Genomic DNA, 27886 nt, shown 5'->3' with positions numbered 1-27886 from the left:
GATGTGCTTTCTGAAACCTTGCCCCAGTGCACTCTGCTCCATATTGGTGTGCTGGAACCCAGGAGCCCAGCTGTGGATTGAGGTCCTGCAGTAAATGGAGTCCGAGGATGAAATCATGCCCATTGTGGTAAAGGATTTACAATGTCAGCATAAGGTAGGAGACAACTGACAGCTATGCGAGATAAGCACAGTCACACAGGCGATAGTCACCTGGTTAGGCAAAAGTAGCTTCACTGATATAAAATTTTTCTTTTAGGTAAAAAAGAAGATGGCTCAGAAATGGCTTTGTAGGAGCTCTTCCCATGTCAGTTTGCTAGAATATTTTACAAGGTATTTTCTAGCTTTCAGTTTGATTAAATTAGCTTTTAATGTCACTATGAACTTTTGCAACGGAGAAATGAAACATTTCATACATTACATTTATAAATGCCAGAACTGAATTAAATGAAAATGCATCTTAAACTTGAAATATCATTGTTTCATTCAGTCATACCACAGAAATCTGCAACCTGGGATCTAGGTACATCCCTTGACTTAATTTCCTTTCTTCCAAGACCACCACATTATTCTTGTAGAATTATTGCTGAAAAGCATGAAGGCGTGTGTCACCACATGGACTGCCAAAGGGTTTGAAAGGACTTTTTGCCTCTCAGCAAGAAAAAGATTCTCCATCCACTGCCTGTGTAGAAATGTTATTTTCTTTCTAACCACAAACTTATTTTAAAGATGTTATCAGAGTCCAGAGAACAGCCTGAACAAAGAAATAGGTCAGTGTATATAAACAAGCGCTTTCAGAAACATTGTTTTGCAGCTTGTCCTGTACCTGCGGATGTCTCTTGTGAATTCTGCTGTCGCCCTTGCTAGGAATGAGGCTATGCTCATATTTAGCTCAGGAATATGGTACAAGTCACAGAGGTGCAGCAGTGAGCAAGCACTTTCCTCTGGCAAGCCTGAATGGTGAGTGCAGTTTTATTCATTTTGTTTGTGTCTTTAATGTCTTCACAAAGTTTATCTGACACTCATGTCCAGCCTGCTATAGGGTGCGGATTCAAGAATGCAGATCCTCTGCAACACCCTCTGGATTCCTCGCTCCACATGGGACTCTTGAGTTAAACTGACCAGTTTTAAGGATTCTTGGTTATTTGCTTCCTAGAGGAGACCAGATTTTGAAGGCAGAGAATTGAGCATAGACATGTTTGAACACAGAAACGAGGAGCAGCTGGCTCCCTGGGACTTGTTCCAGGAAGAGGGACAGCAGAGAAAACAGCAGAAGGAACGCAGGAAGCACCAAGGCTGGCATTGCTGGAGGAGTAAAGAGAGACAGGACCTGCAATTTAAGCCATCGTACAACTGCATGGGCCTTAATGCAAAGACAGGATTTAAACAAAGAGGAGACAGTTAAGATATCTGAAGATTAGCAAAGATGTCAGTGGCATCACAGAGGACGGAAAGAGAGCCTCAGACCAGAGAAATGTTCTTTAGGTTAGTTTAGAACTGGTTTATGGCAACCTAAAAGCCTGCATCTGTAAACTGGCAAGTCAGTAAGTGGAACAACTCTCCCTTGACGGAAAGGTGCCTCAGCAGTAGCAGAGTCAGGCTGACTTTCCTCCCTGGGGGATATCCCTTGATACGCTAGTCTTAGATTCTGCTTTTACATCATGACTTAACCTGTCTTTTCCAGGAATGAAACCACTTTCAAATCAGTTTAAACAGGCCCAGATAATACTGAACATTAGAGGACTGACGTAGAGCAAAGCAATGAAAGTGTAAGTGTAAGTGTAAGAGGAGCCCATTTCAAGAGAGTTGCTCTCTGCAGGGTTTGGGAATAAATAAATCCCAGCTGTTTCACTGACCTTCCTGGACACTGATGCTTCCCTCCTCCGAATGCCACAAAGCTGTCCAAGAAAGCATTCTTCTCTAAATTTGCCTCTTTCCAGCGGTCCTGTGGGAAGAAACTTTTTTTTTCCAAATTAGCCTTATATAAATAAAGCTTAAATTTATTTCTCCAGGCTAAAAATGACCTTGGACAGCTAATCCTCAATACAAAGTTGCACTAATGCCATTTTTTTTGCACTCAACCTGCTAGTGTTGGAGTCTGGATTCAAAAGTCAGCACCAACTTAGGGAAAGAAATGAGGGTCCCATTTGAAACATACTTAGTATTGGAGAGGTTTTCAAAATCACCCCTAAAGCATTCTTCCTATACCTCCCCATTTTATTAAATCCTGCACCTTGAGCGGTTGAAATGCCCCTAAAAATGCAACCTTCTCCTTTTAAATACATGCACATTTAAAGCAAATGGTCAACCAGTACCTTCCCTCAGCCACAAAATTGTATCACAGCACAGAAATGGCTCGTGCATGTCTTGCACACAAACCATTTCTAAGACGCTGTGCACAGCTATACGTAAGGTGCATGAGCTGCCACACAAGGGAAAGGCAAGGATTGCACAGCCCTCAGGTACAAGCCAGTGTGTGTGAGAAAATGAACTCTTCTCAACAAAACCAGCCTGTCTGTACCCAGAGGGCTCCTTGCTCCATCCTGAGTTGCTTTAAGAGAAAAGGAACAACATGAGGAGCAAAGCAATATCAGCTAAAGTTTGGGTGGGCGACACTGACAGACGTAAATCTCTTGAATCCTGGGTGACAAACTATACCAGCCTCCAGAAACTCAGTGCAACCCTACCAAGGCCTTCAAGTAACACCCTGTCAAGTTTATGATGGCAAACTCCTCTGATGAAGCTGTGTTAAAGACGATGTAATCTTGTCTACTTTGGATTTTTTTCAGCTTGGGCTGTTTAGAGCTTTCTGAAGAGGAAACCTGTTAGCACCAATATCCAATAAAAGCAAGAAGAAATCTCAGTGGTGACGAAGGAAGGCAATTGGAATGGCAATGTCCACGGGGTGCTCACCTAATCCTTGCAGAAAAAGGGTGAGTTTCTAAAAAAAACAAGCTATCTTGCTTTTTAGGAATACAGTTACTAATGAAATAACATGCTGCATCAAGGTTTCTGCTTAGGGTTTCAAACAGGCAGTTGTTATGAGGGATTTCAAATTGCTGAAGAGTTTGCTAGAAGGGAAGTTTTGTTTAAATTACTCCTTGATGTATTTCTATAAAAACAACAAACTGTTCTATAGCAGGTGGCGCTAAAAAGAGCAGTTACAAGCCTGCCCACTCGGCCACCTGGAGTGGAATAATAATCGAGAAACTCTAGATGAGCTACTGAATTAGCAGAGCTAATACCTACCAGAAATCATCTGACTGGAAAGACCAAAGAGCCTGGGTAAATATGTGAAGATGAGCTGTACAGACAGACGGCAGGGAGAGGGGAGTCCTTGGAGTTGGGTTCAACAGTGAAATCAGTGGGGTCTTTCCATGGCAGGCTTTGAATCAAGATAAAGTGATATAAAGCAGTACCATAATATTTGGAATATATAACTGAACCTTAAAGTCTTGCTTATTCCTACAGGCTCCTCCTTTTTGTGCACATCTCCGCATACAAGGCCTTCTTCTAGACGATGGGAAACACCCAACTTTAAGCCAATTCATTCATGTGCTTTTGTTTTGAAATAAGTGAAGAGGAGAAAAGACAGCAAAATACCTGTGCTAACAGTGACAACTTACAGGTTTGAACATTTCTGGGTCAGGAAAATATTTTGGATTCCTGTGCAACCAGTATGGCGACAACATCAGCATGTCACCTGCCGGGATGGTGAAATTCTGAAAAGGAGAAAAAACTTTAAGAAAACTGAAAATCATGGGCTCAACTCACCAAACAGACCCTCCTTAGTACTCCTCTTCCACCAGCAGAAGGTCCTAACAGAGGACAAGTGAAGGTGGTGAAGCCATGGTGGGTATATTGCATGTTTGAAGCTGCTTCTTGCTGTTGCCCTTTTTTGCATAAGAAAGACCTAAACAGTGGAGAGTGTGGGAAGGCTGGTTTTGTTCTCATTTGGTTTTTCAGGTATAGAAATAACAGAAACCTTGTTTCTGTTTTTCCCACTTCTTGATGTACCACGTGAAATGCTTTTTTTCTAAGTCTTTTATTAATCACTTCCTTCAAAACACAAAGAAATTCATAGAAGGACTTATATGACAATAGGCCTTTATGGGACTTCAGTAATTTCTTAAATGGGCACGAGTGCTGATTGCTTAAGAGAGAGCATCTTTCTCCCAAACATTTGTTAGACTCTCGAACACTGGCACTTCCCCTCTAAAGAGCACTGAAGAGAACAAACAGAAAAGAAGGAGTTTTATTAGTTACTAAATTGTGGTGCCTTTTACTGTATTTTATGTGTGTGATTACTATTTCATATTGCATCAGCACAGTATCTCCAAGTCAATTCAATTTAATTTAAATTAAATACAAAACTGAAGACTATGAGCAAAAGAAGCAAAACCACTCTTAAATTAATGACAATTAAAATAATGATGATGAATAAATCTGTTAAACTAAAAAGAAGTTATATGTGACATTATGGAATATCTCTACTATTTTAATTTCATCTAGATCTATTGGGGGGCCACTTGCCTGCAAATCATACAGCATCCTTTTGGGGAAGAAAAAAAAGAAAAGAAAAAACATCACCTGAATTCTTATCGGGTTTACTACTTTCTTAGTGATTGCACCCGGAGATCTCAGCCGTATGGCTTCCAAAGTGCACCATTTAATAAAAGGGAGCTTCTTAAGATCCTCTTCAGAGACTTCTATCTTCTCTTTACCTGTTGTGGTGTGAGAAAGAAGACTCCATGTAAAAATTAGATTCCACACCTGTTTTGATACATGTTGACATGTCTTGCTTTAGCACTTCTGACAGAAAAACACTTAAGACTGTAAGACTTTGTTTACACCCAGAAATTTTCTTTATATTTCAAAATAAATAAATGGACCAAAATCAGTATAATTTAAGAAAAGCCACTGAAGATAATTTAATAACTCTAAGGTAGCTGTAGATATGCCATCTGCCAGAAGAGGCCAAACAAAGGTCACCTTGGAAGTTGAGAGTCCCTGGACTTTCTCAGTACTTTGGCAGGACACTGCATGGCAACCTCAGGGACTGCAGGCACCAAGACAAGTAGTCATGGCTGAGCTCTCGGGCTACGTTAACACTAGCACATAAAGCAGGGCCGGGAGAAAGGCTTAAGAGCTGGTTCATGATTATCCTTATTGATTAATCATTGACACGTTCCTTGATGTGGTTTTGACCCATGTCAACTAAAAGTCTTCCATGAAAGTCTAAGCATTGCTCAGGGGACTGTATAAGTGACTGGCTGCTCCCAGTAGGTGACTGGTTTTTTGAGGGAAAGAGATTAGTCATGTGGGGGTGAATCGTGCTGGACAAACTGGCCTCAGATGAGAGAAAAGAGAACACTTTCCTGGCCTGTTTTTCCTCAGAATAGCTGTAACTCTGGTGAACATCACACCATGAAGAGCAGCTGAATTGAAAGACCTCATCTGACCCTAGCATAGATGCATCAAAAGAAGCACAAGACTGGTCAGTATAAATCTAGGTCTAAATGATAGGGGTGGAATGAAGAGACAAAGACATATGGTTCTTTTTTACCTTCTTTTGCTAACATCAAAGGTAGTTTTGCTTAAAAATATGCCTTGAGCATATGCTGAGCAAAGAACTCGGAGCTGGACCCTATATTATGAGCAGTACCCACAGCAGCCACATTCGTTATTCCCAGCCACTGACTATTGGCCGTGTGCTGGGCCAAGAAAGAATAAATCATTGCTAGGTTCTGCAAGGACATGATCGGATTAATTACCTGCTTTACCAAAAACAGAAGCCAGGTCTTCCATGATTTTCTTGTAAATGGAAGGATAAGACAGTATGAAAACAAGGGTCCAGAATGCAATCTAAACAGAGATGAAAGTACTTTAACTCAGCAATATGGAACAGAATTACAGGATCTTTGTAGCAAATCACAGAGGCAGGTGAAAATATTTGCACTTTTTTGGATGTGCATGTTGTAGTTGGGATGCACCCGGAGCTGTGTTTCCAGGGTAAACCCACATCTGAGGGCTCAGATCCTGGGAGATTAGGTCTAGTATCTGCTGTGTACTTATCTTCAGCAAGCATTACATAGCTTTGGCTTTGAGCTTTGAAAGACGGAATCCTTTCTTTGATTTCAAATAACTAGGTGTTAAAATGAATTACTAAATCATTGTGTGTGATTAGATTTAGCTGCATGAATGGAAGAAAAATTAAATAGTAAATTCCTGCTACTATTAGCAGATATTAGGTGAAATAATTTGCAGGGCATTGTCACAGTGAGTCACGCTAAAATGGGCAGGAAAAGTTTTAATTAACAGCAAAACAAGCAGTGGTACAACCCCTCAACCCCTTTAGAAATAATTTGCTAACTGATTATGCAACGAGGTTGAAAATCAAGAAATTTAGGAAGAGAGAAAATCCTCTTAAGTAGGATGAAACCAGAAGGACTCGCAGCGCTGCCAGGAGTCTCTCTCCTCTCGCTGAGCTAGCAGGAGATGCAGTCTGTGCACAGATCTGGTCGCGGGCCATCTGTGCCGGTGAGGGATGAGAACTCTTACTGTTATTTCCCAAATAGCCCTACGTGGATGCAGCCCTCCTTCGGCAAAACAAATCTGGTAGCTTAGTTTTCTTGTACAGTGCTTGGACACCACGGCTTCACTCCATGGGCTGAGGAGGGATAACTGAATTGTTTCAGATAAAAGGGTTTAATGCACTTGTAAAAAATCCCCTTGAAGGGTGAAAGGCCTTTTTTCATCATCCCTGTCACCAGAACAGTGGTTGTGACTCTTCTGAGAAACAACGAAATATCTGTATGTCTATTTACAGCTGAATATTACAGAAGTAACTCATGATAGTGTTGTGGAAGGAATGTCAGCTACCCTGATAACAGAGAGCAGGCTATGCCTCTCACTGATACCAACACATGAATCCACAGAAACCGCACTGAAATGGGTGAAATTCCTTTAGGGTAAATTGTAGTAATACCCAATCCATGAAAAACATAGATACATCCATTAGGAGTACATATAAAAATAACTCAGTAGCATTTTTTCCTAAATCACATCTGTAACGGACATAACTGTGCTGGAAAGAGCTTAGTAGTCATGGTAAATAAAGGATGTTTTTGCTGCTATGGATTTTTCATCTGAGAAATTCTTATAAATGTCTTTGGCCCGCCTACGCTGTGTTAGATAAATTGGGCTTGTTAGCATAGGTATATCTGTATCATTAACCTGTCAAGCCCGTTTCTAACCTAGGCAAAACTTAAGCGGCAGTAGAATCAAACTATTGCTTTTCTCCCCCTGAAGCAACACTGGCATCTGTACAGCAGATCCCCCAAAGCAAAAGAGCCAAATTCACTCAAGGATCTACACACAGTTGAAGTTACTCTATATTATGCTTTTGATATTCTTTACAGTTGACAACACCAGGCTATTTAAAATAGAGTCTCTACTCTATAAAGCCACAGTGCTTCAAAATAGAGTTAAATGCTCCTCACAGCTTAAGACTGTGATCTGAATAGTTACGAGAGATATGTTCCTGAAATCTTATGATAGGGAACATAATAACTTAGGAAAAACACAAAAAGAGCTTTCCTTGTCATTGCTTCTGTGACATTGCAGCCTGGGGGTATTTGTAGTGATGCGTGTGGGCGTGATAATCCCTTCTTTGGAATGCATGCATTGTGGGTGACCTCTGGTTCAAAGCCTTTCCTTCCCAAATACAGGCTTTTGAACAGGAGAGCGAGAAGGTGTTTCTGTAGCTGATGTACTTACAGGGAGAGCATTTGCTTGGGAAGCCCAGAGCATCAGAAGACCATAATTGGGAGCTAGATGTTTTCCTTGCAAGTTATCCAGGAGATGTTGGAGTAGTGTCTGTTATTAACAAAGATAATAATGGGTATTTAAAAAAACCTTAAAATCTAGTTTAGGCTAGGGCTTACTGGAATTCAAGGATATAACATAAGACTAGTTTTTCAAAGAGAAGTAATGTTAGTTATGGTTTTTCTGCAGTCACAGAGATGACAGCTGTTAAGAGAAAGTGAGACTGACTCATAGGCACAGGGCCAGAAGTTGATGCTCCACATGAATCCTTACTGAATACTTGCACTGCCCTCCATTTTCTCAAAGTTTTTAGGGGATTTGGGTCCCTCACTCCTCACTGAGTTTGTATGTGGAAGAAAGAAAAAATAAATCTCTATTCTTTTTTAATTCCTGCTCTACTTCTCTACTTTAAAGAACCTGAAAATGGGACTGGACAAGTTGAATGAACAGAGATGAAGAAAACGTTCTCTCCATTCCTGCAAAAAGGTGCTTGTTATGAAGAGATGGTCTGATACATCAGTGAACTCTATAGTTCCCAGGTCACTAGTGACCTAACCAGTGACTTCAGTGGCTTGATATTCTTCCAAACTGTAGCAACTGTGTAATGTTCTAGGATCAGTTTTTGCTTATAATACTATTTCCTTAAATACAAGGCAACCATGCGTTCAAGGCAAAGCTTCCTGCCCACTTTTCAGAGGGCAAAAGGCTGACCTTGAATAAAAAACAATCACTCTTTTTTCCAAATTCCCACCCAACCTAAGACACTAATTTTGTGCCTCCTACTTCCTGAACCTTCTTACCTCCCACCATCCCCTCTCCAGCCCCCTTTCTTTCCATTATTCAAGTTTATTTTATGAAATAAATTGTGGTATGTAAAGCTTTTAAAGTCTAAATAAAACCTGGTTTGTTTAATGATCTGTTCTATAATAATTTGGTAGATCAAAATTCCCTGGCCAGTCTGCCCTCATGTTTGCCAGTGTATAGACAGAATTCTTGCCATAGCTAAGGAGAATAACCAGGGGACGACTTATCACAGCTTTGACACAATCAATATTTAGGGCACTTGGCTTCCAATCCAGTAATCTGCTATTTTCTACTAGTCTGGCTGCTGGAGGATCTACTCACTCTACACCAGGGTTTAAAAATAGTACATATACGGTTTTGAAATTTCACAGCGGAGTGCTCTCAGAGAAACAACTGAAGAGCTCTTTCTCTCACCTCTTTCAACTCTTGCTGTAACTGCGATACTGGAGGCTGGCGATGGGTCATAGCTCTGAACCCTTGGCTTAAAATTCCCCAGAGGAAGATGTCAATTCTCAGAATTGTAGGAAATTGAGGAGTAGGACTCAAAATTATGGGTCTGTCCCCAGGTGGGCAGCCGCAATACTGGACAATTAAGGTACAGCTATCAAAGCTGATATATTTGGCTTATTTCTTCCAGTACTGAAATAATTCCTGTCCTCCATTCCTTCAGTCCAAATATACATCAAAGTCATCTTATTTCATAGCCTCAGATGTTTACCTTGGATGTGGCCTCTGAAGGGTTGGTCCTTTCAGCATCTGACACTACTTTCTCAAATAATTTTAGAAGCCATTTTTTGGATTTAGACCAGTTCCTGTGAAGAAAAGCAGCAAACAAGAAGCACTTAACTGAGGCAGCACAAACCAACATTTCCTTTTCCATACGAAGGACGCCTCGATTTCTTTCCAAAAGCCCATGGGCAGCAATCAGTTGATGAATAGTCAAGTGTCAGTCTGACTGACAGTAGTGTTGACTTCACCTTGGCCAGACCTCATCCCACAGCCAGGACCTGTGACTGCAAGACTGCTGCATTTTCATATCTATTCCACAACAGGTTTTCATTGTGGCTTTGGACAATCGTGTAAGTCAATCTTTTCAAGAATGATCTCCCCTGACAAAATAAAGGCCACATTTGTAGAACACCCTTAGTCCTTTCTGAAGGCTATTTTGAGGTGCTCGAGGTGCTGTCATGGCCCTGAGAGCACTGACAGGCTCCCTTCCTTGGAGCCTGATTACCCCTAGCCAAAGTCAGCTCTGCAACAGTACAGCCATGTAACCTGGGATCAGTCGGCTGGGAAAACAGCTAAGGTATGGGAAAGGGCAGAGGGATGCCTCATTGGGGATACCCTCAGCTTGGGACTCACATTTAGGCTCAGGCCTTTGCCCCTTGCCCAGTGCTGCTGCTCCCTGGCAGGTCCAAGCTGGACCCTGCCCACCTAAGCAAGGCTGTTTCCACTTTCTGCCAGGAAAATGCAGCAGACAAGGCTTGAACATTTTTGAAGCACCTAGCTGAGAGCCTGCCTGGCCCGAGGGTGCACCATTGATAAAGACAGCACATCATCCTCCAGGGGAAACATCTCTTGCGGTTGATATCCCAGCAAGCAAAATGCCTGTAATGGATACACCGTGGGCGTCATCTCCACTCCGTTACCTCAGGAAGCACTCGGGCATCTGAGAAGCGTATTCAAAGTCCTCATCGTACTTCTGAAAATGTTCTTCAAACTCCTTGATTTCACTCTGACTTGTCGGGAAGATGCCTTTCCCAAACAAAGTGTTCACCACTGCTGGATACATGACATGCCTGCAAGGACAAGATCCCCGTGACATACAGGCCAAGGGGAAGCTGTTGCAGCAGCTTTAGGTGAGGATGCGGCGCATTGAATTGCCAACACTAGAAGTGCTGGACTCAAGCGTCACGCCAGTATTGAGGAGCTGGCACAAGCCTCACACCTCACAGCCTTATTGCAGATTTTAAGCAGAGGCTGGGAGATACACGGACCTCAGGCTGTGGCTGACCTTCCTCAGCGTCTGGTCACTTGGGCGCTGGCATCCCCTTCTCCCCATTAACCACCCCTCTTATTTCAGGTTAGCCCATGCAGATCTTCCAGGCATTGCACAACCCCTTCTGCAACCAAACACCCCAAGAAATCCTTCCTCTGGCTGCAGCTTTCCTGAACTGAACAATGCTGATTTGTTTTCTTTTTATCTCAGCCCTTCCCTGTTTGCTCCTCTGTTATCCTGCAAACCCTGAGCCCATTTCCCAGGCCTCTTCACCTGCACTCAAGCTCTGAGAAACCCTTACGCTGGGTCTTTTGCTGGGTTCCAGCCACTGCTAAACACGTTTCAGGCAACGGCTCTTTCAATTTCCTGCTTTCCTACAGATCATAAGGAAGATGGAGCCACCTGCTGGCTCTATGGATTTAACTTTGAGGCAGCTAAATAACAATTATCTGGGGCATTGCATTCCAATTCTTCTATCCTGTGTTGTCTGGCAAAACCATAAGAACAGATGACAGTCAGCACAGATTTACTGTGGATGACTCTTACGGATTCTGTAATCTGTTTGTCATCTAGCCTATGACTTTTTGGGGGGACTGAGGGCTGGGAGGTTTCAAAGCCCCTTTCTCCCACATTTTTCCCCAGCTAATCCAAACCACAATACTTGAAGTGGCAGGTGCTCAGCGTTTTTGCTGCAGTAAAAAGCTGTATCTTAGATGTGTTGTGCAGAAGTCAGCAAGAGACAACCTGGATGTGAGGTCGTAGAAAAAGGTCCAAGCCAAAGGCAGTATTCAAATTGTAGTCCTGATGGACAGGGAAAATACAGGTGTTGTCCCAGATGATCAGGAAGAAGGAGGAGTTAAAAGCTCTGTTGTTGTCACATGAAACTCTCAGTAAAAGGACTTTTTAACATGAAGCTCTGGCAGCAAAGTCAGTTGCAGAAGTCTTATTTAAGTTTTGGACTAGCCTTGGTCCAAAACACGCGGGGAAGGTTTTCATCCTGCTGCAGACCAAGCATTTTGTCTGTTCATAAGTTCTTTATAAACATGTGAAAGTTCTATCCCATCTTTTGGGAAACAGGGTTTGTTGGAAAATGCTGTGTTTTCTTTTTTCTTCCAAATAGGTAACTCAGATGTTTCTTCTAGTGGGGAGAAACACCTTTAGATGAAACCCTGCTCACTCTGTGAGCCACCTGAAACCATGAAGCAGGGACAAGTATCCTGACACAGCTTGTCTAAGACCTGTGAGTCTGAGCTGCACCTGCTTTACAGCAACATCTCTGCTCCAATATAGTCACCCATGTGTTAGAGATGTGCTGCAGGACTCCCTTACCTTACCAGGTCATTGAGGTCGCCTGTTCCCTCCGTGCCCAGGTGTGCCATGTGCTCATGTAGTTCCTTACACAAAGTGCCCGTGAACATGTGCAGATTAGAAGGACCCATTTTTCCCTTCATCATGCTGTAGAGGTTACCATGGTTCTGATAAAATGCTTCTGCAGGGACGGAAACTAAATACAAAAAGAAAGAGAAATGTTTTGGGAAGTAGATGAAGTAGATGAAGTACATCTTCACTGAAAGATAGCATGAAAATTTTTACACATAACTGTGACTTTAATTTAAATGCCTTAACCCTCATTTTCCTAGAGTAAAATTCCCAGAAAGCTTCCTTCTAACCCTGTAAAGATTTTGGTGAGTCCTCTGCTTCTACCAGTCTGTGTAACATCTTCCTGCCTCATGAAGCTTCAGTGCCAGAATCAACAACTCAGAGATTTCCCCCTAGCTTCCCTGTGGATGCACAGGGACATGCATGCGCTCCACAAAACTGACTGACGTGAAAAATAATTGATCCAAGAAAAAAACAGTTTGGGTCTTCGTGCTATAGTACATGGTGTCAGTCATACCAGGAGAGGCTGGGAGAGCTGGGACAGTTCAGTCTGGAGAAGAGAAGGCTCAGGGGGATCTTGTCAGTGTAGATAAATATCTGGTGGTGGGAGTAATGAAGACGAGGCCAGGCTTTACTCAGGGCAGGAGGCAACAGGCACAAACGGGAATACAGGAGATTCCACTGAGACATAGGAAAGTCTTTGTTGTGAGGATAGTCAAACACAGATGCAGGCTGCCCAGAGAGGCGGAGGAGTCTCCACCCTTGGAGATACTCAAAACCCAACTGGCCACAGCCATGAGCAACCTGCTGTTGCTGGCATTGCTCCGAGCAGGGGCTTGGACTAGGTGATCTCCAGCGGTGCCTTCCAGCCACAGGGATTGTGTGGTTCTGTGATTTAATCCCTTTGCCAGCGTGCTTCTCTCTCATTTCACAGTTGAAAATTGCCAAACTACTCGAAGAATTCCCATCTGTGCAATTCCACATGGGTCTAAGTCCATGAGCTGATGGAGCACGCCACTGCGATGGGACATATACCTCATCCTTTCTAATGATTGTTGTACAACAGGGTAACCGCTAATTATTGCTACCAGCTGATTTTCAAATTAAATGATAGGACAACATACTATTGCTCCAAACCTGGTACACAAGGGTGGAGTGTCTAGCTGAAGAAAAGGACCCGATCTCAAACTGGGGTTGCTTGATGATAAAAGTAACAACAGTCCCTGGTTCAGAAACCTTTGATCCCTTGAGACTGAATCCAAATCACTTAGCAGGCTTCCAGTGCTGGATCCATGAAGGAATTTCATTTTGCCTTCATTTTGTACCATGGTCATGGGTTAAGATAAGCATTCAAGGCATGATCAAAAAGCCAATCGGCTTTGGATTAGGCTTGAATGTTCCTCGGTAACAGGACTTGATTTCCATTAAAAAAGAGGTAGGTCTCATTTACCTGCATTCTCGACAGCTCGTTGTACCGCCTGTTCAAAATTTAAGTCTTTAGATTTAAAAAATGCTTCAGTTCCTTCTTCCTCAGTCACAAAAGTAAACCGTTTTCCCAGAGCGAATATTGTGAATACAGGTCCGTGCTGGAACAAACGAAGATTTCATATTATTGTATTGTTAACACATTTGATGGGAGCCCCAACAGGACTTCAGTACTGCTGAGAGGCCAGGAGGGGGGACCTGCTCCTTCCTGCTCTCTGGACACCCTGGCTCAAAGATGAACGTGAATCAGACCCAAATTTGTAGACTTAGAGACCAGACGGGAACATCACAGGGGCCTGTCTGACCTCTTGCAGGGTAGAAGATATTCCTTCCCTGAGATTAACATTTTATATTTGAATTACATTACAGTTCAAACAATACAGCCTACCTGGATTTAAAGAACCCAAGGGATGGATTATCTACTGTGTCCCTTGGCTGCCATAACGAAGTACCCACACTGTAAAAATTCATAATCCTATGGATTTTTCAATTACATTTTCAATCTACATTTTTTAACAAAAACTCCCCACTCCTGCAACCTTTTAAATTTTTTTCCTTTTCTTTTCTGGTTTAAAGGTGCTGCCAGTACCAATGATTTCTTTCTTGTACAGGTGTGTAAAGATTAATATCAAAATAGCTAACAAGCTCTGAGCAGAATAGATGGAGTTTGTTGAAACTTATATTCAGGGAAGGTTTCTGATGCCATAAATCACTTTTGTTTTCCCTTAATCTAGTATTCTAGAGCCCTCTCAAAATTTTCAGCAATAAGTATTCACTTCTGAATTCCTACATTATGAAAAAGATCACCGATATTTGTGGATACTCTAAAATAGCATGCAAATGTGCAATATCTACTGGCTGTCAGATTTAGGCATAAAAGATCAAACTTAGGAAATGAAGCATCTTTAGCATCTTTTCCTTAGTCAAGGCAGTTTCTGCTCACAGGCAAAAGGCTTGGAAAGCAAAAGCCCAGCATTCACATTTATATGCGCATCACCTTCTTTTGGGAAAGTTATTGTACATATGGAAGGGTTTAGGGCTTTCATAAACTCTCGATACACATCAGGGAACTAGATTTTCTTTTCCAGGTTACATTGCTGACAAGGGTGAGAAGCTGTTTTCTGTTGATCTGTCTGGAGTACTGAAAAGCCTCGAATCCACCTTGCTCACAGGGTTTATGCCACTGACTTTAACCACTTCTTTCATTGTCTGTGTCTGTATTGTAAAGCCTGCTTCATCAAAAGCTCTTTGAAGCCGAAGAAAAGATTCCTCCTGACAGCAATTGACTTTTGATTGTGTCCTTCAGCTGTAAATTATTAAAGAAAGAATGACTGTTTAAACCCTCTGGGTGATAATAAATAAAATCTTGTTTTAATAATAGCCAAATTGCTAAGGTTGCTTTTTTTTTAATGGATAACAGCATGCCCTCATCATCAGACTGGGTGGAAATTAGCGAATTTGTCTGTGTTTGGTTTTAAATTAGATTTTTAAAATTTTAAATTATCATTAAAAAGTACTTAAACTAATTGTATAATAAAATTAAATTTGAACTAATAGCAACCTGCAATAACACTTAATTATTCAATTAAGGTCATACTCAGTTAAAGATTTATTTTAGGTGATTACATGCCAGCAAGATGACTAAGGTCCCATTACAGGCAACAGAGGTTGATCCTATGCAGTCAGGGGAGCCTAAAAACCGATTCGTCTGACGAGCTCCTGCACAACTCTCTTTTGGAAGGTGAGCTGAAATGCCCTCAGACCCCACTGACAAGACTGACTCTGTGCCCACCGACCATCAGTACAGCTTGGATGTCTTACCTGTGAACACCTACACAAACAATCTGGTTTCAAACCTTATCCAATTTCCTGCCATCTATTTAGAACAATTAAGATTTAACCAATATTAAACAAATTTGAAATAAAAAAAGATCCATGAAGGACCTCCAGAACAAGTCAGCCTCATTGAACAGCACAGTGATGGTGGATATTCAAAGACACATCTTTCAGAAAGTAGAATTTTGTGTCCAAACAGGAAAGTACAAATAAATATGATACCTGATAAGTTAAATGTAAAATTACAATACTCAGAAAGGTTTGAGGATCAAACTGCTAATGGCAATCCCCATCCCCAATAATAAAGACTTTTCAAAACATACCAGATGTAGGATGCCTCTGACTGTATTGCTGGGCCTGATAAATGCTCCAGGTGTAAAGAAACCAAGTGGGGAAGCAATCCGAGTGAGCGATTACGTCAGTATAAAACAAGCCCTACCCTGGAGCCTTTCACTGAGAGTGATGGACTGAGACCGTGTTTCAAAGGAAGTATTAAGTGTAATAGTCTTAAACAAGTGCTATGTAAATCAGTGACAAATACTTCAGTTCAAAACTCTAGAAGGATTAAAATATGAAACTGCAGAACTACCTACCGTGATCTGTTAAATCACCCTTAGCGACAGGAGGATGGACGGGCAAATGTGGTGCCTTTCTAAAGGGCTCCTGAAGAAGGACCTGGGAAGCCTCAAAGAGTTATTCCAGTACTCAGCGTTATTAAAGACCAGGATTAGTAGTGGATAAATAGGATGTACTGAAGAGTACAGCTTTTAGGAAGACATAAGGATGTGTGGCCTTAAACATATTCCTAATTCACTCCTTAGAAGAAGGAATTAAAAGTTTACTCGTGCTCTGGAGTAATGTGTGAATCTAACCTATGACAGACCTAGAAACATCATAGAAGGAGAAGGCCTAGAAGAATCACATTCCAAAATGACTCGAAGATCTATTATGCAAGTGCTAATAATTATTCTAGAGCTCTTACCTTGCTAGGAGAGGAGTGGAGAAAGGGCAGCAATGCAAGCCCATCCTGTGCCCACACCTTAATTTAATGTGTGTCTCTGCCCATTCCATCTCAGCAGGATATACTGAGCTAGGAAAGGCAAAGGGATGCACAGCAAACATGAATGGAAGTTTCAGTAAAAGGAGGCTAAGCGGAATTAGATCCCAGGAAAGGTGAAAATAGAATAATTATTCACAGTTCCTCATAATGTAAAAGCAAATGGGCACCTATTAGAAGCTAGCTGGTTTAAAACCAGAGAGAATACTTTCTTCATATAGTTCATGATTAAATTATGGATTCATTGCTGTGGGATGCTGTGAAGCCAAAATTATACACAGGGCAACACAAGGGATTAGGTTATCATAGTCAGGTTATCAGGTTATCATCTGGGTGCAAATTCCAGCCTAGGAAGTCCCTAAAGTGCTGATGACCAGAAGCTGGGAAGATAAAAGCAGAAGACAGCGTACTGTCATCTGGGTGTGCTCCTGTTACTGAGCATCTACTAACACCTGAATAAACATCTGACCCCATATAATAATGCTGACGTTCTAATGTAATAAAAACAGCTACTGGAACAAGCTGTCAGGCAGTTCTGCATTTACCATCACTGTGTTACAGGTGGGTACCAGCGAAGCGTGGGCATTGCCTGCCAACACTGTGTCCCAGTTTCTGTCTGCAACAGTGTTTAAGGAAACCTGACGACATACAGAGATACAGAAAGCAAAATAAATATTCTCTTAGGATTTAGGGCCTATGAAGTCGCTTTCACTCATGAAAGCTTTTTTTCCAGAGACTGGGAAACACCGCACAAAACAGTGGTGCCATGACGAGAGGCAGATCTGAGCCTAACGGGAAAGTAACAATCCAGAGAAATAAAAACTTGAGAAGGATGTTCTCCAAAATCCCAAAGGAAGGAAGTCAGGGAAACAGCCATTTTTCCCAGGGGCACTGCCTGGCAGGGAGCAACCTCCCTCGGCTGAGACAGCTGCAGTTGTGTCAAGGCTCATGTTGGGAGCTAGGTGCACTGGGCTGGTTTTCTCCCCCTTGGCATGTGCACATACACAAGTTCAATGCCGTGTCCCCTCTTCACCTCAGGGACTTTAGCATTTTGGTCTTCTGTGCATGGGACAAGGGTCACAGACCATTAGTGACCCAGATGTGGACACTGTCTTCAGAAACACACCACCAGAAGCCTTGTCCTCTTTTCCAGCCTGTTTTCCCTCCACCAAACCTCAAGCAGGATGCACATCCCTTGCCACGTAACCCAGCGAGCCACCCCTCACGCAACCACACACAGAGAATAAGGCTGAGAGGTGTCTAGCTGAGTCCTGAGACACAGCACCGTGTCCCAAACACAATCAACACTGAGAATGATGCGTATGGATCCACAGGTTCATAAACAGTGCAGAATAACCTCATGGGTTTAACTAAGGTTTCCTTGTTAGCTTAATTAGCAGACTGCTGAGAAGCATTTGAAGGGAGGAACGAGTCAAGAGCTTTTGGGTAAAAATGAAGGGGTGGGCAAATATGGGTAACACTGTTGTGCGCATTTGTTACAGGCCATCTGATCAGGAAGAGGAAGTCGATGAAGCCTTCTGAAGGCAGCTGGAAGTAGCCTCACAATCACAGGCCCTGGTTCTCATGGGGGACTTCAACCACCCTGATATTTGCTGGAAAAGCAACACGGTGAGCCATGCACGATCCTGGAGGTTTCTGCAGAGCATCAAGGATAACTTTTTGACACAGGTGGTGAAGGACCCAATGAGGTGAGATGCACTGCTGGACCTTCTACTAACAAACAGAGAAAGTCTGGTTGAGGATGTGAGGGTTGGGGGTTGCCTTGGCTGCAGTGACCACAAAATGGTGGAGTTCAGGATCCTGCATGGTAGAAGCAGGGTAACAAGCAGGGTTATAACCTGGACTTCAGGAGGTCCAACTTTGGCCTCTTCAAACACCTGCGTGGAAGAATCCCATGAGTTAGGGCTCTGGAAGGCAGTGGGGTCCAAGAGAGCTGGTCAATATTCAATTACCACTTCCCCCAACCTCAAGATTGGTGCATCCCTGTGAGGAAGAAGTCAAGCAAAGGAGCCAGGAGGCCTGCATGGATGAGCAAAGAGCTGCTAGAGAAACTCAAATGGAAGAAGGAGGTTTACAGTATGTGGAAAAGGGACTGGCCACTTGGGAGGAATAAAGGAACGTTGTCAGGGTATGCAGAGATGCGACGAGGAAGGCCAAGGCCCAGCTGGAACCCAATCTAGCAAGAGACGTGAACGATAAACAGAAGGGCTTCTTTAAATAGATCAGTAGTAAAAGAAAGACTGGGGAAACCATGGACCTGCTGCTGAATGAGGTGGGTGCCCTGATAGCGCAGGACGCAGAGAAGGCAGTTACTGAATGCCGTCTTTGCTTCAGTCTTTACTGCTAAGGCTGGTCCTCAGGCCTCCCAGCCCCCAGAGATGAGAGAGAACCTGGAGAAAGGAAGACTTACCATCAGCTGAGTAGGACTGGGTCAGAGATCATCTAGGCAAACTGGATCCTCACAAATCTATGGACCCCGATGGGATGCACCCCAATGAGTGCTGAGGGAGCTGGCGGATGCTCTCACTGAGCTACTCTCCATCATCTTTGAAAGGTCATGAAGGACAGGAGAGGTGCCTAAGGACTGGAGGGTAGCCAGTGTCACTCTAGTTTTCACTCTAGTTTTCAAAAAGGGAAAGGAGGAGGACCTGGAGAACTATAGGCCAGTCAGCCTCAACTCCATCCCTGGAAAGGTGATTGAACAGTTCATTCTGGAGGTCATCTCCAGGCATGTAGAGGAAAAGAAGGTTATGAGAACTAGTCAACATGGATTCACCAAGGGAAGATCATGCCTGACCAACCTGATAGCCTTCTCGGGTTGCATGACTGGCTGGATCATGCAGTCATGGCTGGGAGAGCAGTGGATGTTGTTTACCTCGACTTCAGCAAGGCTTACGATACTGTCTCCCATAATACTCTCATAGACAAGCTAAGGAAGTGTGGGTTGGATGAGAGGACACTGAGGTGGACAGAGAAGTGGCTCAACAACAGAACTCAGAGAGGTCGTGATCAGTGGAGCAGAGTCTGGATGGAGGCCTGTCACTAGTGGTGTTCCCCAAGTGGTGCTGGGTCCAGTCCTGTTCAACAGAGTCATCAATGACCTGGACAAAGGGACAGAGCGTAACCTCAGCCAGTTCACTGATGATACCAAGGCAGGAGGAGTGGCTGATACACCAGAAGGCTGTGCTGCCATCCAGTGAAACCTGGACAGGCTGGAGAGCTGGGCTGAGGGGAACCTCATGAAATTCAACAAGACCAAGTGTAAGGACCTGCCCCTGGGGAGGAACAACCCCATGCACCAGTACAGGCTGGGGGCTGAACTACTGGAAAGCAGCTCTGTTGAGAAGGACCTGGGAGTGCTGGTGGACAACAAGCTGACCATGGGCCAGCAACATGCCCTTGTGGCCAAGAAGGCTAACACTGTCCTGGGGTGCATTAAAAGGAATGTGGCCAGCAGGGCGAGGGAGGTTATCCTTCCCCTCTACTCTGCCCTAGTGAGGCCACATTTGGAGTGCTGTGTCCAGTTTTGGCCCCCTCAGTTCAAGGACAGGGAACTGCTTGAGCAAGTCCAGCGGAGAGCTACCAAGATCATCTGGGGACTGGACCATCTCCCTTATCAGGAAAGGCTGAGAGACCTGGGTTTGTTCAGCCTGGAGAAGACTGACGGGGGATCTTATCAACACTTATAAATATCTAAAGGGTGGGTGTCAGGACGATGGGACTAGGCTCTTTTCAATAGTGCCCAATGACAGGACAAGGGGCGATGGGCACAAGTTGGAACGCAGGACGTTCTACCTCAATATGAGGAAAAACCCCTTCCCTGTGCGGGTGCCAGAGCAGGGGCACAGGCTGCCCAGGGAGGCTGTGGGGTCCCTTCCCTGGAGACATTCACACCCCGCCTGGATGCGGTCCTGTGCCCCCTGCTCTGGGTGTCCCTGCTCAGGCAGGGGGTGGGATGGGATGGTCTCCAGAGGTCCCTTCCAACCCCCGCCATTCTGTGATTCTGTGAAACTCATTAACTCTTATCATGTTCACCAGGGAAAATGGGGACCCACATCCTCTGAAACCCTCATTAAGCAGCTGTACCTGTATTTTATGTTGCAAGATGGCTCTGGTTACTCACCCTGCCCATCCCAGACTGCCTGCAAAACTGCTTTAACTAGCCAGGCAGCTGTAGGAGGAAGAGGTGGTATCTTTTATTAGACCAGAGATTAAATATTTTATTAGAAGAGGGGATCTTTCTTTTCTTAGACCCACTAATGACAGAAGGGGAAAACCAGAGAATTCTTCCAGCCCACATCTTCTTCTGTAGGAGGAAAACAAAAGAACCAAACTTCAAGCAAAGGCAAGTTGGAAGCAGTGGAAGTCTGCTGTGTTACTCCAGGACTTGAGAGAAAAAGCAGTGAGGGGTATCGACAAAAGGGACTCTAATAAGAAATCTAACTCTTTAAGAGAGAAAAATAAATGAGTGTCACTTTGACATGCTGAAGGATTAATCCAGGGGAGAATTTTTCTATTTGCAAAAGCCTCCCCCGAAGCTAATGACCCTACAGAGCTGAAGAGGTTTCACACTGCCTGGAGCCTGTTTCTGCACTAACTTTTACAAGAGCTGCTTGCTCGTACTAAGGACACTTAACCCTGTTCCGGCAATATTAAGGAGCTTGGAATTACTGCAGATGTATTTTGCAACCCTTGTAATGGCTGTTAATGACCCCTTTGGCAAAAGCACCTGTTTTTTTTGGCTGTACTACGCTACACTGCCTACTCCTTTAAAATGGAGCAGGCAGGAAAAGGCTTACCTTTCCTGGCCGCAGCACATCGTGCCAGTGTGGGAGGTGGGAAGGGGGGCAGACTGCCTGGGATGTTTAAGGAGAGGAAGGGAACAGGAGAGTAGCCCTCGCCAGAGACAGGGACACTGCCGGATGATCGTGCTGCAGGCAGGCACCAGCCTGGGGGGAAGGGATGGAAAGGTCCTTCTTGGCCCAGGGGGACTGCAGGGAGAGGTCACACGTCACAAAAACGCTGAGTTGCTGGACTAAGAAAAACTTCAAAAGACGGGTCCAGTCTGCAAACTCACCATAAAGGAGGGATATGTGAGAAAGCCTTTTCTTTCTGCTTTGCCTTATTTTGAGTTTTCTCCCACTGAAAATGTTTCTTTTTCTAGTTTTGGTCCCAACAAAACCTGGGGCTTATAAAGTCCTTCAGGTGTTTCCGATGTGTTCAGATATGTCAGCAGCTGCCATAGACTCAACAGTGGCCTAAAGGGTCTCCAGGCAAACGAACACAAAATTAATGGGCCCAGAGCTGTGAAGCTTGCGTTTGTACTTCAGTACATTCTTCAGTATGCAAAAGTTTCGCTCATTCCATCTGTGAATGAACCCCAGAAAGGACTCTTCTGTCAGGTTTGTTTTAAAATTTTGTCAAAGAGATTTTGCCAAAAGCTTCCTGGGAAAAAAAGGCAACTAAAGCAAACTTAAGTCATGGTGAAACGTGTGTCCCAGAAGGGACCACACTGGAAAGGACAGTTTGGCAGGCTGCTTTAATCTGCCACCAGTATATGTTTTCAATGGAACGAGGAGGTTCTCTAACAGCCTCGTATCAGACAAGTCAAAGAAAAATTACGATTGTTTTTTCAAGTGAGGCTTGATCAGTTTATTTAAAGGATTATATGGCATGGTTTCTGAAATAGTAGGAGAATGGACTGGAATGAGTTTTCTTCTGGTCCTGCATTTCTGTCCTAAGATGAATGAACAAATAACCAATCATGGTATGCACACATGAAAGATACAGGAAAGACATAGTAATATAAGGTTAAAACCAGCCTATTAAGCTCAAAGAATCCAAGGAACTCCAGATCATACACATGAGCCTATTCTGAGGTGCACCCAATGTGCTTTAATACAAGATTGACAGCTCTTGATGTTCTTACACCTCATACTTCAGCTGACTGTACTTGAACCTCTGCTTTCATTTAACACCATGAGTTTATAACAACCGTGGCTGCCAAGTACTACAAATATGAAACCTCATAGTTCAAAACAAGAAAGCAAATTTTAAATATCCAGCACTTATTTATATTTTTTTCAAATATCGGGATGTTACCGTGGTTTCATTTTTAGCTAGTTTTTGCAAGCAGTGGGCTGTGTGATCCTTCAGTATTGAACACTTGAGGCTGACTATATTGCAGTAGCAGGTGATACCATCACTGAATGAAAATGGGAAACTGGGTTTTATGTTAGTTCGCATTAGCTGCCTAGAAATTAATCTCATCTAAATTACTCATTTAGGCTCTCTCTATCAGATAGACAGAGAAAGAAAAGCATGTCCAGGGGGTAAATCTTCACACCCATTTTAGTAAGTTTTTTAGGATGGAGACAGTTGCCTGCCATGCATGCCTGTGTCTCTCTTGAATATTGAGGGATATCAGCTGGTACTCAGAAATCTCACCTAACTTACTTTAGGTATGCAAATAATTAGTCTCCCGGTCACAGCACCTGGCACAGGGCTTTCCACATTATCTGAAACCAAGATTAACACGTAGCCAGACTGCAAAAGCAAAACAGCAGAGGTGGTGGGTCCAAACAGGATGATCACAGCACAGAGATCATGCCTGGATCGGATCCACAACTTAGCAACGTTACTGGTAGAAAGCTGTTCCTTCACCAGCTAAATGCTCTTGACATTACAAAATGTGACAGGAAATGGGCAAACTTAATGCAGAAGTTTCCCCTTGCCTCTCCCCTTGCAGGCAGCCACCCTGAGCATGCACCCACGAGCAGGCACGCCGTCACAGCCATTACCTTGCTTCTAGCTTGCTCTATAAACTCCAGAGGAGCCTTCCCGAACTGAAACGCAGCTCCAAACCAAGGGATCCAGCTCCTGATGCAAGGAGGGGAGCTCAGGTTTCTCGGCTGAAACAAAACAGCCTTGACAATAAGAAGTCCCAGGACTGCTGCCAAGAGGAGAGCAAGAGCCATTTTGCCTCTTTGCTGCCTACCGCATCAGCTGCTCCGCCTGCCGCAGCATCCAGCACAGCTGTGCTGGCCGGGAGTACCCGAGTCAATGAATACAGCCTTTTTTATCAGTCTTGCCAGCTGATCACTGCCATGGAGACAAGCTGTCAAAGCACCAAGCAGCCCAGGGGACAAGCCCTTGTTTTCATAAAGGCAGAGCCAATTCTCCTCTGCTCTGGGACAAGGACCAACTCCACTGCTTGCAAAACTTACATGTTGCTGTGACATATCCTTGAACTTTGCACCAGTTGCTGGAAGGATACCCAAGCAGCCAGGGGCACAGCCAGGGACACTGTCATAAAGCAGTGCGCTGCTTTCTTCAGTTAAAAAAATTTATTTTTTGGCAACATCAGGATTACGAAGCAGAGAGGCTGTGATTTGCAGGCATTTAGCTTTCAGGAAGGCAGATGGCAAGAAACTTCTGCAGGCATCACGTGAAGCAGTAAGACTTCTGAATAGTATGTCTCACCTGCCTGAGATCATGTCATTAAAGGCTAGATGTATGTCCAGCATCTAAGGAGCAGAGAAAGGCTTTGGAGGTTGAACAGACAATTCAGAACCTGCTGGTGGCCCCTATAATATCACTGCAATGTCAGAAGACAAGATTTCAGAGAGGTCATATTGGTTTCTTTGCATGTGTGGAAGTGGCACACCAAAATTATGTACAGAATTCATTAAGTATAAAAAAGCCTAGGAAGTGGTCTCAGAGCCTACCCCCACACACCCTCAGCAAGTTTGAAGACAATACAAAACCAGGAGTAGTTGATAGATCAGATCAATGTGCTGCTATTCAGAGAAACCTCCGCAGGCTGGAGAAATGGACAAATAGGGAGTTATCATAGAATCACAGAAGAGCAGGTTGGAAGGGACCTCAAGGATCACCTGGCCCAACTTTTCCGGGTGAAAAAAGTGACTTCATGAAGATCAGCAAAGGGAAATGCCAAGTCCTGCCCCTGGGGAGGAACAACCCATGTACCAGTACAGGCTGGGAGCGGCCTGGGTGGAAAGCAGCTATGCAGATCTGGGGTCCTGGTGGACACCAAGTTGAATGCGAGTCAGAAATGTGCCTTTGCCCTCAGTAGCACCCTGGGCTGCATTAGGAAGAGCGTTGCCAACAGGACAAGGGAGGTGATCCTCCCCCTCTGCTCAGTGCTGGAGGAATCCATCTGGGGTGCTGGTTCAAGTTCCAGGCTCCCCAGTGCAAGAGAGACATGGACAGACTGGACTGAGCCCAGTGAAGTGCCAAGAAGTTCATAAAGGAGCATCTGTCACTTGAGGAGAGGCTGAGAGACCTGGGACAGTTCAGCCCAAAGAAGAGAAGGCTCAGGGGGATCTTACCAGTATGTATGAACACCTGAAGGCAGGGTGCAAAGAGGATGGAGCCAGTCTCTTTTCAGTGGTGTACAGTGAAAGGGCAAGAGGCAGTGGGCACAAACAAATACAGAAAATTCCACTTAAAATTATTTTTTTATCGTGATGGTTGTCAGACACTGGAACAGGTTGCCCAGAGAGGCTGGGGAGTCCTGGGAGACATTCAAAACCCAGCCGGGGACAGTCCTGAGAGCCTGCTGTAGGCAACCCTGCTTTGATCAGGGTGTTGGACTAGCCAGTCTCCAGGACCCTTCCAACCCCAAATGGGTTATTTTTGTGATTTTTGTCTTCTTTTGCTCTGGCTCTTTATCCAAATCTCTTCTTCTGCTCAGTCCCAGGATCTGATCCTCAGGCCCAGATTCCTTGAACATGGAGTTCAACTTGGCTAAACAAGCCCTTCTCAGCCTTTCTAGCTGTTCATTTGTTTGCCCCATAGACAAGCATCCAGCTGTACATCACATCTTACACTTCTCCCTTTACTCAGATGCATGCATTTCCCTTTTCATCAGTCTCAGCCTTTCTGGCTCTGCCCCTAAAACTGTTTCCCCATGTCCTTCCTCCTGAACCCTACTTAGTTCTGTCCCATTCTTTTCATATCTGTGCTCCCAAATCTTACCAGAATAAAACCACGCTGGTGGCTGAGTAAGAAATAGGCCTGGACTGTACTTGAACTTGTCCTCATGTATATTTTTATAATATTTACATAGTTACTAACTCAGAGGCCTTATCCAGTTACCATCTTTAAGTGTTTTACTAGGAGAAGGATATAGTTCATCACTACCGTATTTTGTAACACCGTACCATGGGAACACCGCACTGTTTGTATGGTACACAATTTGTACACCATTTCATATGCACATGATTATTCCATTAAAAGTGCTTTCTACAAATACAATTTAACTCCCTTCCCATACAGGAATAGGTGCATGGTCAGGAACCTTTGTATCTGTGCAGACAGGCAGTACAGTAAAAGTAGCACAGCAGAAATACATCTGATAGTAGGAGGTTATGAGCGGTGAAAAACAGATCTATGGCCTTCATTTAACAGTCATGCTGAAATAGATCGGGATGTTACCTACGCTGGTCGCAGGTGCAGAAGAACAAGACCAAATATTTCAACTGTGACAAGTACAATGTGGATCTCCGTTTCGCAAACTGTCTGGAAGAAACAGATAAACCAGTTTTAACTCTGATATTATTACCCTTCTGTGTTTAGCTATCACAGCTCTCTGTATGTTTATTTCCTGGATTTATTTTACCTATTAAATTCTTTCTTTTCCTACAAAAGGGTAAAGTGGTAAGAGAGCTAAAGGCCTTGTAATATTGGAGTATACTTTCATTATATGCACAGGCTGCATAGTGAGTTTAAAGTGATCTATGTACACAGGTAAGACAAGTCCCCAGCCCTCTGTGAAGACATTAATTCAAGGCTTTTGTGGTTGTTTTGGACTTTTTTGTTTTGTTTATCTTCTGCTTCTGGTGCACAATTTGCTGAAGGACACGAGGCACTACTGAAAGGCATTACTGTGAGGAGGACACAAGGGGTACTATGGTGTGAGTCACTAACAAGCTTTCCTCAGACTAGGTCCTAGTCCTGGGCAGATAATAGTTAATACTCTTTCGAATGTAAACTGATGCAGTTGTCACTGATGGAAGCAGGCAAGAAGACTGGGGCAGTTTGGCTGCCTTTCTGCAGCAGCACACAGGCCTTCCAGGGCTCCTCATCCCTGCTGTGTTTCCATCACATCTGAAGTCTGTGCTCCCTCCCTGCATATGCAGCCTTTGATCAAACTGGCTTTGGACAGAAACCAGAAAATGCTGTCTCACTGAAAACTGAAGGGGTCCTCTCTGCTGGAGCTCTCTCCCTCAGGATCTGGGGATATATAAACTCCAGCTGTTTGATGGACCTCCGTAAGCACTGGCCCTTCTCTGCTCCACAAATCACACAGCTGCCCACACAAGTGTCTGTCTCCAGGTCAGGTTCATTTCAAAGACCTTGTGGGAAGAGAAAATTCTTCCTCACTGCCATCCCCAAATCAGTCTGGTTTAAAAAAACAACTTTCTTCCCGCAACTAAAAATGACCATGGAGAGCTGCCCTCTCCATAGGATGCTGCAATGTTACAGGGTTTATTTTAAGGAGGGATCTAGTTGTTGTTTTCCACCCCCTAAAGCACAGTTACGGAGAAGACAAAGTGAGACTGTCCCCAGAGGCGTACATCTAAGGGATGAGAAGCAATGGACAGAAGATGCAATGTGGGAAATTCTGACTGAATATATGAAAAAATTGCTCACAAAGTGGTTAAGCACAGGAACAGACTGTGGTTGTGAAATCCCCATCCTTGGAGGTTTTCAGAAGGTGACCGAACAAGGCCCTGGGCACCCTGATGTAACTCTGAAGCTATCCCTGCTCTGAGCAGAGGATTGTACTAGATGACCTCTAGAGGTCCTCTCCAGCCTAAACTATGAATCAGTGATATCCATACAGGCTGATATACAGTGGCAGAAGCTGACCCAAGCCCAGGGAATAGCTATGGAGGGAGGCACAAAAGCGCCAACAGCAGATTGCATTCTAAGCCTAAAATAAGGCTCTGAACCATTTGGGCCCTCAGTGCAGCCAGGCATGTTTGCATTAAATTGCAATATGCCTTCTTCCCATTTTAATCAGGGCTTTGTCAGTAGTTTGTTTTATCACTGTGTGAATTCTAATGAATTCTAACCCAAAGAAGGATCCAATTTAATACCGATTACTGGTTACCGACAAGATAAATTCATCTGACTTTAGCTGAATATTTCACCTACAATGCTCCCTTTGTCTGAATCGTTGTGACCAGGACTGCACACCAAAATGTTAGGCATTCTGAGGGGGGTGTGGGGAGGTTTCTGGGATAAGTTTCTGTGACCTAAAAATCCTCAAATCCTCAGCATGAGGATTAGTGATTAATGGCTAATGATTAACTCAGTGATTCAGCTGAACCTTAATGATAAATGAAAAGCTTCTCTTGAACAGTGCATGCCTTACCCTTTTTCTCATGGTGAGAACCTAAATATGCCTACATTAATTTAAGAGAAATTAGGACTGGCACACAATTAACAGG

At 43.8% G+C, this 27886-nt stretch overlaps 1 protein-coding gene across 11 annotated transcripts in view; it reads right to left on the bottom strand.

Annotated features, from left to right (window-relative positions):
* Positions 1–27886, bottom strand: part of LOC104048382 (24-hydroxycholesterol 7-alpha-hydroxylase) — a 34657-nt gene that overhangs the window by 5169 nt on the left and 1602 nt on the right. For 2 of the 11 annotated variants that reach the window (XM_064448177.1, XM_064448176.1), the window contains 9 exons: positions 13458–13593; positions 11957–12131; positions 10278–10427; positions 9347–9440; positions 7777–7875; positions 5772–5862; positions 4588–4721; positions 3624–3719; positions 1854–1942 (listed from right to left, as the gene is read on the bottom strand). In XM_064448177.1, the coding sequence (XP_064304247.1) occupies positions 1854–1942; positions 3624–3719; positions 4588–4721; positions 5772–5862; positions 7777–7875; positions 9347–9440; positions 10278–10427; positions 11957–12131; positions 13458–13593 (1064 nt within the window). The other 9 variants (XM_064448184.1, XM_064448185.1, XM_064448178.1 and 6 more) reach the window with 9 other exon arrangements.

This window comes from Phalacrocorax carbo, chromosome 3, assembly GCF_963921805.1.
Source record: "Phalacrocorax carbo chromosome 3, bPhaCar2.1, whole genome shotgun sequence".
NCBI classification, from domain to species: domain Eukaryota; kingdom Metazoa; phylum Chordata; class Aves; order Suliformes; family Phalacrocoracidae; genus Phalacrocorax; species Phalacrocorax carbo.
The sequence above is the reverse complement of the archived record's forward strand: the minus strand, read 5'-3'. Positions and strand labels throughout refer to the sequence as shown.